Raw genomic sequence first — 17,626 nt, forward strand, 5'->3', positions numbered from 1 at the left:
TAAGCAAAATATCAACATTTTAATAAAATGTAATTTTTGGTCAACTTTGAAGTGACCTTGAGACCACGCCCTTTGCCCCAGGGTAAATCCCCACGCAAATTTTAATCTACAACATATCCTCATCCTTTTATGTAAGTTTGGTGATAATCTGCCCAGTGGTTCTTGAGAAGAAGATTTTTTAGCAACCAGTACTTTTGTTTCTATTTTCCTAATTATCTCCCCTTGTTAAAGGGTCACAACCCCAGTTTTAGTATAAAAGGGAGCCCTTGGGCCAAGGATACCCTGTGACAAATTTGACAATAATTGGCCAAGGGGTTCTTGAGTTATGGCCCATATTCTAAAAAGTTTACGCACACCGCACAAATGGCCATAGCATTAGCTCTTTGAGCCTTTGGCTCAGAAGAGCTAATAAAATCATGATTTAAATGACCCATCTTTCAGTACTCTTAGTACTTTGATTTTAATAAATCCTCTTAATATATGAGCAATTTTTCATAAAAAATGTAATGCAATTAATAAACCAGTCTTAAAAAATGCATAAGCATGAACATTTTGTATAAACCAGGACTAGTTTATCACATATTACACTAAGATGTGATCAACTACAGTTTCTCTAGAGCCAATGTCCACCATCATACAAGCTGATGTGTCTCTGTTGTACCAAAATACTGTGGCTAATGGCTATAACATTTTCTATTGAACACAACTTTTTGTTGTTTCGTTGGTTGAAGAAGACCACAAAAATAGATGTAAATGCTGAACTACAAAATTTTACTAATCGTATATTAAGATAAGGTAGCTGTCCATGATTTTACATATCTTTCATGAAATTCACAAAATTTGAACCTCACAATTAAGAAGTAATAAAACTGCAGTACATGTATGTGTGAACCCTTTTTCTAAAGAGACATTTTTTTTGTATCATTCCTTTCCTTCAGTCCTGCTCGTTCCTAGCTCGTTTGGCAGCTATTTCCCTCTCCTGAAAAAAAAATGTTTTCTTAAACTTCAAATACCTCTTTTATGATCATCTTTTTTAATGGTTAAGCAGTTTTTACATTATCATCAGACACTTAATATGTCTGTGCCAATACTATCAGTGGATTAATGATTGATTAAAAGAGATTTATTGAGATTTTAGCTTTCACATAAAAGTCTGTCTACCTATTAATTTTGACTCTTTAGTTGACCTTGCAACATTCTGATCATTAATGAAAAAGGTGAACAAAATGAACAGTGATCAAACTATCAAATCCACTAAAGATTAGGAATTGCAACAAGAGGCCCATGGGACACATTGCTCACCTGAGTAACTTTGGCCATGCTGTTCTTTACCAGATTTCCCCCCTTGTAATACCTATTGTGGCCCTGCCCTACCCCCAGGGTTCATGATTTGAACAATTTAGAATCTACACTACCCCAGGATGCTTCCACACAGGTTTCAGCTTTTCTGGTCCAGTTGTTCTTGAGAAGAAGATTTTAAAAGATTTTTCCTCTATATTTTAATGTAAAACTTGGATTCCCTATTGTGGCTCCGCCCTACCCCCAGGAGATCATGATTTGAACAATTTAGAATCTACACTACCCCAGGATGCTTCCACATAAATTTCAGCTTTTCTAGCCCAGTGGTTCTTGAGAAGAAGATTTTTAAAGGTTTTTCTTATATATTTCAATGTAAAACTTGGATTCCCTATTGTGGCCCCGCCCTTCCCCCGGGGGTCATGATTTGACCAATTTAGAATCTGCACTATCCCAGGATGCTTCCACATAAGTTTCAGCTTTTCTGGCCCAGTGCTTCTTTAGAAGAAGATTTTTTAATGACCCCACCCTAGTTTTGTCTTTTCTTGATTATCTCCCCTTGTAAAGGGACTTGGCCCTTTATTTTAACAATTTTCACTTCCCTTCACCCAAGGATACTTTGTACCAAGTTTGGTTAAAATTGGCCCAGTGGTTCTTGAGAAGAAGTTGAAAATGTGAAAAGTTTACAGACGGACGGACAGACAATGGGTGATCAGAAAAGCTCACTTGAGCTTTCAGCCCAGGTGAGCTAAAAAGGGCAAAAAACATGGACTCCTGGAAACACCAGAGGTGGGAACAGATGGCTAGGAGGAGAAAGCATCCCCTGTCAACAAGTCAAACTTACTGTGAGCCCTCAGCTGTAATTTAAGGGTTTATTTGTGTATTTCAGTGTCACAAATAGTATATTTGTGCCGTAATAAGTCCTCATAATTTGTTTATTGTCCTATGGATTGAAATGTGTTTTCATTGGTTTAAATGAGACATTACTGCTGGCTATATGTCTTTGTTGGGCAAGTGAGAATTACAATATGGCCAATGCATTGCAAATAGAAATCATTTATTATAGAACCCACTTTCCAAAATGTTTTTTTAATGTTTAGAGAGGAGCCCTTTTAAGAAATAATGTCAGATTTGTTGTGTCTGCAACACAGATGTACAAGTGGATTCACTCAAACAAGAGAGGAGAAATAAATATAGAAATAGTGCACTTTTTTTGTGCAATAAATATACACTTTTTCCATGGGTAGGAACTGTAGCTCTCTGGTCGTCCATCCAATTTTTTTTTAGGTCAGTGAGCTACAGATCTACAGCTAATCTGTGATGTACATAATTCTTTTTCACATTCAGATCTGGTCAATATGCTTCAAATCAGTGAGCAACATGTAGTTGTTTGTACTCTACTTACTGTACCAAACTGGTAGAAGTGGGGAGCCATTTCACACAACCAATCCGGTTCTATAACTGTAATGTCTCTCATATAATCTTTATTTGTTTGGACAACATCATTAAAAACTACCCTGAAACAAGAAAATTTAATGTTAATAGTTTTTTGTCAAGATATGATGGGGACTAGTCTAAGTATCAACAGGTCTGGAATATATTCCAAACAGGGGATAATACTGTGATAGGGCTGTTTATCCACAATTGGGAATTTTTTCATGCCTTGGTTGGGTTCTTATTCACATTTAGAATAAAAAACCTTTTGATTCCAATGAAAAGGTAAAATGTTTTCTCCACTTCTTCAGATATCTTGATAAACTGCAGTGTAATGGATAATATTCATGGTAATTAACACATGTATTGCAGTGTTCCCAAATAGCACCATTGATTGTTCTTTTTTTAAAAATAAAATTAAAATATGCAACCAAACAAGAAACATACAACAGATTGTTTTAAACAGGTATGGTTCAAGTAATGTTTTAGATCTATAAAAAGGGCTTTTTGTTGATCATTACTTTTCACAAAAACTTATTTTGAAGATAATTTGTCATAGTCTGGAATTCAATGACTGTTATTTTTTTTTTTAATAATTCATTAATTTATTGAAAAATCAAACAGTAATAAAACACTATAAAAAAACTTAAGTTTTCAGAAACCTGAGGACTGTTCCATAAGGAGATTGGTCAATTCCATTATTTACAATGATCATCCAGGATTGGAAATCTAATTATCTACACCTTATAAAGAATATTTCCAAAGGCACAGGAGTGTCTATGTTTTTAAACATTGCGAAGTGTCATATTTCATGCACCGAATAAAGAGAATGCTTATACAATATTTCCATGAGTAAAATCTATTTATTTTATTTTACCAAAAAAGATGTTTCATACACTGTTGTGAAATCTGTTAACTAAAGAAAGAATTTCAGGTCAAAACATCTTAAATTACCTACTCCAGATAATTATATGTACATATGAAATATTTTTTTTATAAATCTATAATTACAGCTATTTTAATTGTTTCAATAATCAAAATTACAAATAAATAACAAAAATTGTTCCTTATAATTAATGAAATTCCCATAACCTTAGTACCTATTCAAACATGACTTCTCAGCTATTAAGGCAAAATAGGAACACAACATCAAATACTTTTAGTGGCATAGGAAAAAAATATCTTAATATCTTCATTTAAAAAAAAAAAAAACTGCAGATCTGATAGAGTTCATTATTTGTACCTCTTAAGTACAGGAACCTGCCATTAATTTTTTCCTGACCTTGGCTTTCAAATTCCAATACGAAAGTAGATTAAAAAATAATTACATCTATCATTATCGAGACAATGTCATGATTTTTAGATTCATATATCATGTATTTCCTTGTTACTTTCAATACACGAGAAATATACAATTACAGCAAAATAACAGAAGTAAGTCATTATATTTATATATATAATATATATATCGCAAGTGCGATGCTTATTCGATCTTGCAAGTCTGGTCCAGTAGTTACTACATGTACCACTCTGGATAAGACTGCTCTATAGTCACATTGGAAGCTTATGCAATGACAGCTTAGAGGTTTGGTTATAATTTGCTTTACCCAAGTTTACAGAAGTGAGCTAAATTAAAACCAAACATTACTCTCTGTAGGAATGTTATTTATTGATGGGGATAATTTGAACAAACTTGATTCCATATTAATATGACTAATCATGACTTTGCTGTTTTTGAGAAGATTTCTATAAAGATTTTTTCCCTACATATTCCCATATATGACTTTGATTGCCTAATGTGGCCCCATCCTAACCCCAGGGGTCATGATTTGAACAAATTTGAATCTACACTACCTGAGGATGCTTTTTTATTCACATTTACTGATCATGACTGCTTTTCTTGAGAAGAAGACTTTCTAAGATATTTCCTATATATTCTTGTGCATAACTTTGATCCCCTTTTGTGGCCCCATCCTACCCCAGGAGTCAGGATTTGAACAAACTTGAATCTACATTACAGGAGGAAGCTTCTATATAAATATTAGTAATTGTGGTTTTGCTGGTTATCACAAGATTTTTTAAAGATATTTTCCTATATATTCCTATGTATATTTTTGATTCCCTGTAGTGGCCCCACCCAACCCTCGGGGGTCATGATTTGAACAAACTTGAATCTACACAACCTGAGGATGTTTCTGTATTAGGTAATATTAGTAATCACAACTTTGCTGTTCTTAAGAAGATTTTTAGAGATATTTCTTATATGTTTCTGTGCAAAAATTTGATCCCCTGTCTTGTCCCCATCCTACCCCTGTGGGTTATGTTTTGAACAATTAAACTTTAATCTACATTTTGTAATGAAGCTTTCACATAAGTTTCATTTTTTCTGGCCCAGTGGTTTTTGAGATTTTCCCTTGAAAGAGGGTGTGGTCCTTCATGTAAACAAATTTGAATCCCCTTCACCCAAGGAAGCTTTGTGGTAAATTTCGTTACGAATGGCACAGTGGTTCTGGAGAAAAATATGAAATTGGGAAAAGTTTACCCCAACAACCACAGACAATGGATATATTTTGATCAGAAAAGCTCACCTGAGCCAAAGGCTCAAGTGAGCTTTTCTGACCATTAAATCTGATCATAAAAATGCCATTAAATTTTCAATAATTCTTAATTATTTCCCATTGAAAGAGGGTGTGGCCCTTCATATGAACAAACTTAAATCCCCTTCACCAAAGGATGCTTTGTTGCAAGTTTGGTTGAAATTGCCCAGTGGTTCTGGAGAAGTAAAAAATGTTAAAAGTTTACAGATGACAAAAGACAGATGACACAAGATAGACAGACGCCGGACATCCTCTTTTCAGATAAGCTCACTTGAGCCTATGGCTCAGGTGGGTAAAAAATTACTTATTTCCGTGGGGTCAAATTTTCTTGGTTTGGGCAAAAATTACTGGTTACAGGGGATTTGGTTTGGTGGTTAAAGGATATATATATATATATATATATATATATATATATATATATATATATATATATATATATATATAATTATACAGCAGTATGAATTTTTTACATTTTGTCAATGACATGACTTTGTGGGTCTCTTCAATACATGAAAACAACAAAAATTTAACTCACACAAAAATTTGTAATTTCACAGTAATCCTTTAAATACAACAAAATACTGTGATCTATTTCTTTGGTTGATGTTATTATTAATCCACTAAAATTGAAATTGCTTCTCGAATTCAATTACCATATATTCTAACTGAATGTTAATAAAATATGATGTAGATTAGTAGCAACTACATCAGATTGTTATAGAGTTAATATACAATAATGTCATCCATTTAAATAATACAGCAAGTAGTTTGAATAGAAATTATTTAGCTCCTTGACTGAAGAAAAATATTTGAGCAGTAAATATTATTTTGGCAGTACACATTATCTTAAATCTAATTAGTTTGTACATTATACAACTACGAAGAAAAAAATGAGTGATGATAAAAGCTATCTTGCAGACATCTATAAATTGACCTTTAATTTGACAGACAGCACATTAGAGACAAGTTAGGATCTGACTCTTACTGCAGAAAGCTAGATATTTTTATCCTAAGGAAAGATATACCGTGGTATATATATATATATATATATATATATATTTACTTCTTTGAAATTTACAATTTCTTCTAAATATGAGTTTCTTTCTTTTTTTTAATTTAATAATTTTTAATACTTAATTTGTTAATTTAAAATTATAGATCTATCGCAGATTACTTTAAAGTGAATTGCCTTGCACAAGAATCTCAAATGCCATTTTTTGCTCTCCTTATTTGTAGCAATTTAAATTTTCCCTTTGCAAATGCTCAAAACAGTCAATGTGAGCAAAATTCCTATCATTTTCTTGACAAAAAAAGAAAAGTTTACATTAATAGGGTAAAAATAGTCTCAAGTTTATTTAAATAGAAGCTTCTCTGTTAATGACTTGGAAATAAAAAATTTGACGACCTTGACATGCAACTTTTGACCTTTTTTTTTTTTTTACATTGACATGGGTATTGTAGGTATTCATTACAGATTCTACTACATGCAAATTATTTACCGGTATGTTGTCTTCATTCAATTTTTCACATTTTATTTTCAATCTGCAATAGTGTCCTTCACCTTTTAAAGTTTATCGTTTCCCTGATATTTTTAGAGAGACAACTCTTAAATAGGATACTTTATGAAATGACCAAGTAAAACTGTCATTCCTGTCAAATTTTTCTCTGCAAGGTATGCTGAAATTGTGTGCATTTTAATAATAAATTAGATTTCTTGTGGAAAATCATAAGCATTAAGGAAAAATTTATATGAGTGAGGAGAGGGATAACAAAATTTAAGATATGGTCTTGATAATCTATAGGGATCATCCTCATAACCTTAAGCACTTATCAAGTAAAGTCACAACAACAGATCAAACTTCAAACTGTCTGACTTTAATTCAAGTTGAAATTTAGTAGTAATATACTTTTCAAAATTCCACAGATGCAGAAAAGAACTCTTCATGTAAAGATTTCAAATAAGTAGTGACTATACCAAAATCTTTTTGTATTAATTTTCACTTTTTCACTTTTCATGCTAGCTCAATTTTCCTACACAGAGGCTTGGTTACAAATTAAGTAACAAATATCATAGCCCTACACTGCATGCAGCAGATACTGCCCTGATTTGCTGGCAAAACAACTTGAAATTAAGAATATAAGCAATAATTAATGTTTGATGAGCCTACCATTTTGGTGGGTCCGTAAAATTGAGTACTGATGTTGGATGGATATGAAGTTCATGGTCATCTCTGACTGTTCTGTATACCCCTGTGTAGTGAAGGTAGGCAGCATTGGCAAAGAACCCTGAGGTTATACAGCGTCTTATCAGGTTCACATCATCTACAACAGTATAAGAATAAACCAGGAATGTAGTTTTAGTATACTCAAACATATTCTCCCTTTCACATCAATTCAAAGGTCAAGGTCATAGAGAGGTCAAAGTCTATGTATATGTGTCATTTTAAGACCTGACTCTCATTCTTTTTACTGTGAACAATCACCATTGACTTTAATGGTATTGAACCTATGACCTTATCACTAAAGAGGAGTACTCTACCACATGACACTGAAACATGAAAGGTACCAAATTTAAAACATTTTTGAATGAAATGAAGTGAATATCTAATCAAGATTTAAGGATGAACAGTCTGCCATGAAAATCGACTCTTCTTTATTTGAGCTCTACAGAAGCCACTTGAACATCTAAGTCTTCCCAGTAAGGAATTTGCATCACATTCTTGTACTATCAGTCATCTCAGGCTAAAGTTGGGGTATTCAGGAAATTAATTATTAAGATTTTTACAGATTCGTAATTACTAGCAATTTATCATTTGCCAAATTCTGGAAATCTTCCAGAGTTTGATCTGGATTAAGTAGAATTAATTCCATAAAGAATCCCTTCCCTGATAGCCAAGTTGTCAGGTGCAGTGTCCTACTTTATACATAATGTTCCAAAGATTGTTTAAAACAATGTAATTTTTAGAAAATTGACATAAAGGGGGTCATTGAGTATTTAAGATTGCAACAAAGTAATCAAATAAAAAGTTTTGCACAGTGTGATGAGATAGTACGTTTATTAAATAAAATTTAAATACAGCCCAAGCTCATGTTAATATACATTTTTTCAAGTTCAATGATTGCCTTGTACTCTGATAACTTCTCTTAATGATACAAATTTTAATTTTTTCCCCCCAAGTTTCCAGATGATGAGAATAGCATGGTGATCTGACTAGTAACTGTAAAAAATACTTTGATTTGTGAATATTATATATTATGAAAAAATGGACTTACTGATAATTCAATGGTCATTATTCACAACATTTGACTTCATTATACATGTCTATGAAAAATTGTGTAAAAAATATCTTAATATATTAACTAGAAATATGTCCATAAAACATACATTCCCCGCCCTAGTGGTTCATTAGTAATGCAACATGAAAATTTGTATAAGTGTATGAAGTTTGATGCAAATACATTGAATAGCTCCCTTAAAAGTGAGTTTTATACACAATAAATAGTAAAGTAAAACAGTGCATAAGCTAGCTGCATAAAAATATCTTGAATAGTTGAAACTAGGCTACATGCAAAGTTATGAAAAGAAGAGGTCAAAGTCAAAGGGATTGGGGGTCAACGTAAAAAGATTTTGATGCAGTTCAATAGCACTCACCAAAAGAATCAGCATATGAAGTTTGATAAAAATACCTTCATTTAGTTTTTTAAACTGAGCTAAACACGAAGGATATGATTCTCTATATTAAGGTCATTTTCCGGCCTACAATAAAATCACTTAAAAATGAGATTTTGTGTAACTTTATAATCATTCTATTTTATGATTCTGATGTTTGTTTTTCAACATCAATCACCTAAGTCACGTGATTTAGAGATAACAAATGGAGGAAAAATAAAGAAAAATTGAGGGTAGGTCTATTAACATCAGGTTTCTATGCATGTTTCTATATGTAAATGATCAAAATTTGTTTATTTATGTCGGACATACAGGGACTAGTATGGGGCTAGTAATGCTACCAAAGATGTGTGCTGCTTCCCGAAATCCTAATCGAGTCCCCTCAACACCCAGGTAACACAAATACTTGGATCCTAAGTCACTCATACTGAAATAGTATGAGGGTCCTTCTGACAGGTTGATTGAGGCAAGAATTCCTGTTATGAAATCATCCCATCAGCAATTCCCTATCTATAAAAGTTACATTTGTACCTATAGAAAAATAAGTTAATAATACAAATAGCAAATGTATCTTCCCACTACAACAAAGATAGCTTTTACCATTTCTAGTTCAAACAGATATACAGTACTTCTAAGCAATAAATACAAAAATGTTGCATAAATAAACTTAACTATATATAATTAAAAAAATAATTATAATAAATAACTGATATTCACACCTTAGTATGTAAAAAAAGAAGTATTATCTCTACGCAGCTAGGTTAAGGACGCCCATGAAATATACGCCTTGATATATTTAGGGAAAATGAATACAATTTTAATATTTTTTTTAACAGCATTAGTTTTGATAAATGTGAATTGTGGTGTTTTGCACTTGTATATATCGGGTCTCTCCTGAGTTCGGCCAGAGCGACATCGCTTACATCAGCTGTTTGTCACGTGACAGGTTTAAAATTAGAATATATATTTACAACTACAAAGATCGTAAAAGTTCAATGATATACGGGCATTTTTCCGCTGTAAAATTTATTCTGTTCTCTTTGAGACAAATTCCTTAACACGAAAAGTGCTGGGAGCAACTTCCTCATGCTCGGGAATTGTGTAAAATTTAGTCCTCTTTCTATAAACTCCTGACTAAAATGTAATACGCATTGTTATAATGTTACATAACGAAATAAATAAACAATACACAACCAGCTCCCAGCACTTTTCAGAACAGTAGGAATAATAGCTACACGTATTTAAAAATTCAGAATTTATAGTGAAGCGGATATCGTTGACTTTTTGATATTTCCGAGGGGCTTGACCTGTCATTCTAGCACGTTACTGTACAAACCTGCTCCCTACGGCTTTATACAAAGTCTACACATTATCAATATAGTTTGACAATAAAATGTGGATTAATATATTTCACAATATGTCTCTTATTTGGTCCGACTACGTGTGTTTTGTATTTATTTTTATTTTTACAAGCTACGATAAAAGCTTGATCCACGCCTCAAGTACAGAGAAACTGCGTGTCAAACTAACAAATGACGTCATCTCAGTAAGTACAGCGAGATCAAGCTGACTTTCATTTTACATACGCTGAGTGCTATTATGGCAAGATAAGTTGTATATCCATTTATCTTTATACTATTTATGAGGAACGAAAGTATTTAGTATGTTTTAAAAAGAACAAATAGTATTTATTCATCGAGATTCATTTGTATTGTTTTAACGTGACGTCATAATAGCTTTCCCGAACCTCTGCATAGGCTGACGTATATATGGGAGTCCTTAACCTAGCTGCGTAGCTGACATTCAATGAGAATCGTCCTCACGTGTAATTTCATAACATCCAGTCTTTCCAGTCCTTTGATTTTAGATTTTTTGGTAAAAAGTTGACATTTTTTGAGTAAAAATGCATGGCTTATTTTATTTTTGGTTATCAACAGAATTGTGTGCTCTAACTGAAAGTTTAAAATATGAAATAATCTACATGCCCTGATAGTCTTCATTTATTAAATTGTTCTGCAAATATCTTAAAAGTGAAGCAAAATCTTTTTATTTACATGTCATAACCACCTTGTACCAAGTTCATAATCTGGTAGTAACTTTTTATGTTTATTAGAAGTTTAAATGTAAATTTTTGTGTTGGTTAAAGGTGGTTATGACACATATATTGTGTAGGAGTTGCCAAATACACCCATCCTTTCGAGTTTTCCCATTGCCCTAATGCTAAAACGGACCGATAGTACATTACTTTGCGACCTTATATCATAACAAATACTATAACATCATGAAATAATCAACATTTATCATTAAATTGGATCATTAGCCTACTGATTCATGAAGTTCTTAAAGGAAAACATACTACTTGAAAATTAAGGAAATGCCAATTTCAAAATGTTGATGAAATGGAATAGCTCTCACAAATATCTATCAGCACATAAAGTTTGATAAAAACACCTTCAGTAGTTTCTTTGAAACTGAGCTAAACACATTTTTTTTAAAAGTAAGGTCAAAGGAAAGGTCAAGCAAGAGGCCCATGGGCCACATTGCTCTCCTGAGCACATTGGCCAGAAAAAAACAGAAATCAGTTAAGATTGAAATTAAATTAAATAAATCAGTGATTACAAATACCCCCCTTGGGGGCAAGTGGGCACTGTATCTAAACTAACTGAGGATGCTTCCATATTTCTTTGACTAATCATGGCTTTAGAAGATTTTTTCCTATATGTTTGATCTATTGTGGCCTCATCCCCCCCTCCTCCTCCCCCAGGAACACAATTTGCTGTTCTTGTGGAAAAGATTTTTTTTTAAAAAAGATTTTTATGCCCCACCCTACCCCTGGGGGTCAACATTTGAACAAACTTCAATTTACATTATATAATGAAGTTTTCATGTAAGTTTCATCTTTTCTGGCCCAGTGGTTCTTGAGAAGATTTTTTAAAGATGCTACCAATTATCAATTATCTCCCCTTGAAAGACACAGTGGCCCTTTGTTTGATCAAACTTGAATTCCTTTCACCCAAGGATGCTCTGTGCCTAGTTGGGTTAAAATTGGTTGAAAAGTTCTTGAGGTTTTGGCTCAGCTGAACTTAAAGTCTAGCATTTCCAATGTTTTTTAATACTGGGCTGTCCAAAAACAGTATGATGTTGGACCAGTTGGTGAGATTTTGAACCTGTCAATGAAATACTGGATCACCATGACATTTTTTATGTCACAATGAAATGACATTTATCCTCAGCTCATGGCCTGATCATCCAACATAATTCAACAAATTATATCTAATTTGCATTCATTGGTGTTCAACAAGCTGAAAGAGTTATGGAATTGACAGTTAAATCTGCACTGTTGGTTAAAGTTCAAAATTCTGAATTGCAAACATGATTTGTATCAGAAATGATTTTTAAAAATAACACAATTATTCCTTTTTTTTTTTTTTTTTTAAAGCAAAATGTGTTTTTCAGAACATCTGAATCAAACTTTTGCCCTCAGCCTATTGACCTCAGGCAAACAGTTTTGTTCTGAGGTCAAACAAAAAAACTTACTCCCCTCAAACCCAGTCAATAAATGTATACTGTCCCAAAGACATGCAACAGAAGCTCCATCACTCAAAATCTGTCCATTAGTTTCTTGTGACAGAGATAAAGTTGTCTTCACACTCAAGGCCATTAGCAAGGTGTCCATTACACTAGAGTAACCATTTAAGAGTAATGCATTTTAAGACATTTACATACAGGTATCCTGTGGCAAAGCCTGCAGTCAGCATACAAAGTAAGGTAAAAAATACCATGGAAAAAATACTACATTAAGATCTCTTAAAGACACTATAAAATTGCACACTGGAGAGTTCCAATTTCATGGTACTTTTATACAGTTAGAGTGATCTGCCCTTTGATTTAAAACTGAATAAATGGAAATCTAACACACATGCAGTGCTTAATCAATTCAAGAATCCTGAACATTATATTAGACCAAGAAGAAGTGATCGAATACCTTATTTGAATGAGTTTTTCTCATTTAAACAAACAAAAGTTCTCTCAGTGTTCATCAATTATTATCTAGATTAATGTAGATGAACTGTTTTATGTTGATTGAGACAAGTCAAACTTTGCTTTAATTTCATCCCCTCAAAACAAATTGCTAAGTGATGTAATTGGCCTGTTTGTGCATATTTTAGGTATATGTACATGAATCCCTAAGAACAACAAGGACAATATGTACACAGCATTATTACATTGTAGTGCTGTGCGATATTACCGGTTAAGGAAGCTCTAAACACCAATGAAAAATGATTTTTGGGCTTTGAGAAAAATATGTCATATAAAGATGCACATATTCAGTGTATCTAGTTCATTTTCAACATAGGGTGCCTGCTTTATTTCTGCAGAAAAAATGTTCAAAGACAATGAACTATTTATGAACAGAAATCACTTGTTTACTTGCATCGGGAAAATTAATGGAAATAATGTATTCAATTATTTAATCTTGGTCTAATATAACATTAAGAATACTTTAATTCATAAGAAATTGTGTCATTAACTGTAGGTTCCCATTTATACTATTTTTCTTCTAAGGGTAGATCACTCTAACTCAATAAAACTACCCTACAAATAGAACTCTTTAGTGTGCAGTGTTTAGAGCTTCCTTAACCGGTGAATCCCAATTTCGTTGTTCACAATACGTATTGCAGTATTTTTTTGTGAGTACTGGTTCAGGTTCGATATTCTATTAAATGTTACAAAAAGAGTTACTTGCCCTTTTTCAAGTAAGCTATGGTGGCAAATGACACAGAATTGATTAGAAACGAAAAGAGAACAGCTTTAACATTAAACCACTTCAAGTTAAAGCTGTATCTGACTATTGCAACGAGATTATCAAAAATTCTTGTGGCACAACAAACATCTGCTAGCAACATGTGCTGCCATCATGCAGCCAGGCATGTTAATATCAACTTGAGAACACATTATATTTGTGATTGCATTTTCATATAAGAAAAAAAACAAGAGGCCCATGGGCCACATCGCTCACCTGAGTAACTTTGGCCATGCTGTTCATTACCAGACTTCCCCCCTTGTAATACCTATTGTGGCCCCGCCCTACCCCCAGGGGCCATGATTTGAACAATTTAGAATCTACACCTTTCAATGTAAAACTTGTATTTCCTATTGTGGCCCCGCCCTATCCCCGGGGGTGATGATTTGAACAATTTAGAATCTACACTACCCCAGGATGCTTCCACATAAGTTTCAGCTTATCTGGCTCAGTGGTTCTTGAGATTTTTCCTATATATTTCAATGTAAAACTTCTATTCCCTACTGTGGCCCCACCCTATCCCCGGGGGTCATGATTTGAACAATTTAGAGTGTACACTACTTGAGGATGCTTCCATATAAGTTTCAGCTTTACTGGCCCTGTGGTTCTTGAGAAGAAGATTTTTTAATGACCCCACCCTATTTTTGTCTTCTCTTGATTATCTCCCCTTGTGAGGGGACTTGGCCCTTCATTTTAACAATTTAAATTCCCCTCCACCCAAGAATGCTTTGTACCAAGTTTGGTCAAAATTGGCCCAGTGGTTCTTGAGAAGAAGTCAAAAATGTGAAAAGTTTACAGACAGACGGACAGACAGACAGACGGACAGACAGACGGACGGACGGACGACGGACAAAATGTGATCAGAAAAGCTCACTTGAGCCTTCGGCTCAGGTGAGCTAAAAAGAATATGAATTTAATACTGTGATATATTACAATACAAAATTTAATATTGCAATATATCGCGATACCATTTTTCAGTCACGATACCCAGCTCTAATTAATTGAACATCAAATTTTCATTTTCTGCTGCAAAAATTCAGGGTTGCTAAAAGTCATTGATATTGGTCTTAAATACTTTCAAGTCAAGGTCATTAATAGGATTTAATGATGATTTGGATACAATTTAATGATTGTTAAGTGACTACTCAGTCTCACAGATTTATAAGACATGGAACATGGCAAAACATTTTAAGTCAGATGTCTACCAGTTCAAGGTCAGTAATAGATACTGATGTGAAGATAATATCTACTCATTCTTTGAATGAAATATGCTTCATTATTCAAAATTATTTTGTTAAAAACCATTCTGATCTTACACACAAATACTCTAAGTTGATATTAAAAAAGATGCTTGAGTTTCTGATTGACGATATCTATGTAGTTTTTGGAGATCAGGTCTTTCAACAATCTATTGGCATTCCCATGGGTACCAATTGTGCCCCCTTGATAGCAGACCAATATTTGTATTCATAAGAAGCAGAATTTATTAAAAAAAACTTCAACATGAGGAGAAAACATTTGCTATGGCCTTCAATTCAACATTTAGGTATATCAATGACGTATTATCAATTAACAATAGTTACTTCCATTCGTATGTCCACTCGATATATCCCAGTGAGCTTGAAATAAAAGATACCACAGGGTCTGACACATCTGATTCATATTTGGATATTTTCTTAGAAAATGACTTTAATGGTAATCTTACAACCAAGCTTTATGATAAATTTGATGACTTCAATTTTTCAATCCTCAACTTTCCTTACTTATGTACTTCTGACTTCTGAGCTTGAATACTGTTCATTATCTCCATATATTTCATGTAGCAATATACCATTATCACCTGCATATGGGGTTTTTGTCTCCCAGTTGATTTGATAGGCAAGAACATGCCCTACATATGAACAATTTCTAAAATGAGGCAAGCTATTGACAAACAAGTTGAGGAAACAAGGATATCAACAGTCTCATTTGACGTCATCATTTCGCAAGTTTTACGGTTGATACAATGACCTTGTCAGCAAATACAACCAACATGTATCATTAAGTCAAATGCTGACTGACGTTTTTCATACTGTAAAAGTGGTTATTTACACTGGTTGTTAAGTACGCGTTTGTGACCATCAAACATTTCGTGCGGGTGTAACATACGCGGTCGCACAAGTTACCGAGAAAAATTTACGCGGCCATCGTTTACTAACATCGAGTTGTTCCCCTTTGAAAAGGTCCAGTATTTAACACGCATGAATAAGAAAAAAATAATTAGAAATAATTACAAACAAACTAAACAAAAAGAATTTATACTGTTGGATTACTAAATATAACGGCGATCTGCACAGTCAAAAGCGGTGAAGTGTGAACAACTGGTGTACGCTTTATTGTAATTATTTACGCAAGCTCAAACTTCAAAGTAGGATTTACTCACCTGTATCTGCATGGTGAGTGTTGGCAATTAATTCAACAGGTATGTTTTTAGTGACTGTGAGTTTGTGTAACATTTTGGACTAATTATTTGAAATTAAGAGGGACATACAAGTACATACAAAGGAAATGAAACTGAGTATCGATGTTTTTAAGCTTTAATTGCATGACGTTGCTTTAAAATATTTAATATGAAGATGCATTTTTCATTGCACAATTAAAAAAAAGAACAGTTACGTTTTCATCACTGTTTATGGTGTATTTATCTACTCATGTGCGTTCAATACCACGATTAATATATGACTGGTTTGACCGGTCTAACAGTATAAGTTGTGGTCTAGAATGATTCCAGAAGTTTGAAATTTTGTGACCATACGCGAGGAGGTATTTTACGCGGTTCTAAGCTTACCGCGTAAGTAGTGTAAATTTCCCCCACGCGTAAATAACCACTTTTACAGTACTTATTGTTTGGCCATTACTTACACACTGAATTGTCTATGGATTTTTCCATTTTTCCCAATCATGACAAGGAGCACATGGTGGGTGTGACTGGTTGGCAGGAGATGCTCACTCCTTCATGGCACCTGATCCCACCTCTGATGTTTTTGGAGTTCTGTGTTTGCTCTGCTCCCGATTAGTATTGTCTAAATGGACTTTGAGCTTGAATATTGTTCGTTATCTCCACATTTCACTTCACTTTGTCATTGTTAAACTCAGTATGAATTTGGGTGTCAACATTGCAGTTTTTGGATAATGTCTCTGAACTAAAAGGGTGGATCCAGGAATTTGGGATTGTGAGGTGGGGGAATGGATGATCCTGTCAACCCCCCCCCCCCCCCAAAAAAAAAAAAAATCTTTACCAAAAATAAACTAGATCCATTTGTAAAATATTAGAGAAGAAAATGCTCATGAAAAGCATTGGCCAACAAACCTGTATATGAAAAAAAGTTTACACACTAATTCTCAGTGGAATCATAGTTAACAAGTCAACAGGTATTGAAAGTGTAATCATATTTTGTATATTACCTGAAATATTCCCTAAAAATGCTTATTAAGTCATATCTTTTCAGCAGCCGGAAATTTGAATGTTCATCTGAAAAGGGGTGATACAGAAAGAAAAAAAAATCATTTAAAAAATGTAAACCACTGTATTTAATATAAAACTTAATACTTTGCATCAAGAAAAAGGGTGCTTAATGTGGTACATAATGAGCATTGGGATTGTTCCTACAGTGTCTAAAGGTCTTGACACAGGGATCAACCCACTAAGAAATGTGCATGAAAGCCTTCCTTTTTCTTGCTTTTAGCATGTTTAAGGGTGTGATTTTTTTTTACCTTTCTTTAGTCACCTTTTATTGAGTTTTCTCTTTCTTATGATGCCTAGATTGTGTACATGAAGGAGAGCCA

At 33.5% G+C, this 17,626-nt stretch overlaps 1 protein-coding gene across 1 annotated transcript in view; it reads right to left on the minus strand.

Annotated features, from left to right (window-relative positions):
- Positions 1-295: 295 nt before the first annotated feature.
- LOC133171957 (probable ATP-dependent RNA helicase DHX35) overlaps positions 296-17,626 on the minus strand; it is a 134,686-nt gene continuing 117,355 nt past the window's right edge. The window contains exons 23-25 of the mRNA XM_061306753.1: positions 7,496-7,649; positions 2,702-2,813; positions 296-979 (exon numbers count right to left, since the gene is read on the minus strand). Of these exons, the coding sequence (XP_061162737.1) occupies positions 935-979; positions 2,702-2,813; positions 7,496-7,649 (311 nt within the window). The 3' untranslated portion in view covers positions 296-934. The remainder of the gene's footprint in view (positions 980-2,701; positions 2,814-7,495; positions 7,650-17,626) is intronic.

Source organism: Saccostrea echinata, unplaced genomic scaffold (assembly GCF_033153115.1).
Source record: "Saccostrea echinata isolate AGI-Se365-2 ecotype Australia unplaced genomic scaffold, CSIRO_AGI_Sech_v1 ptg000054l, whole genome shotgun sequence".
Lineage (NCBI taxonomy): Eukaryota > Metazoa > Mollusca > Bivalvia > Ostreida > Ostreidae > Saccostrea > Saccostrea echinata.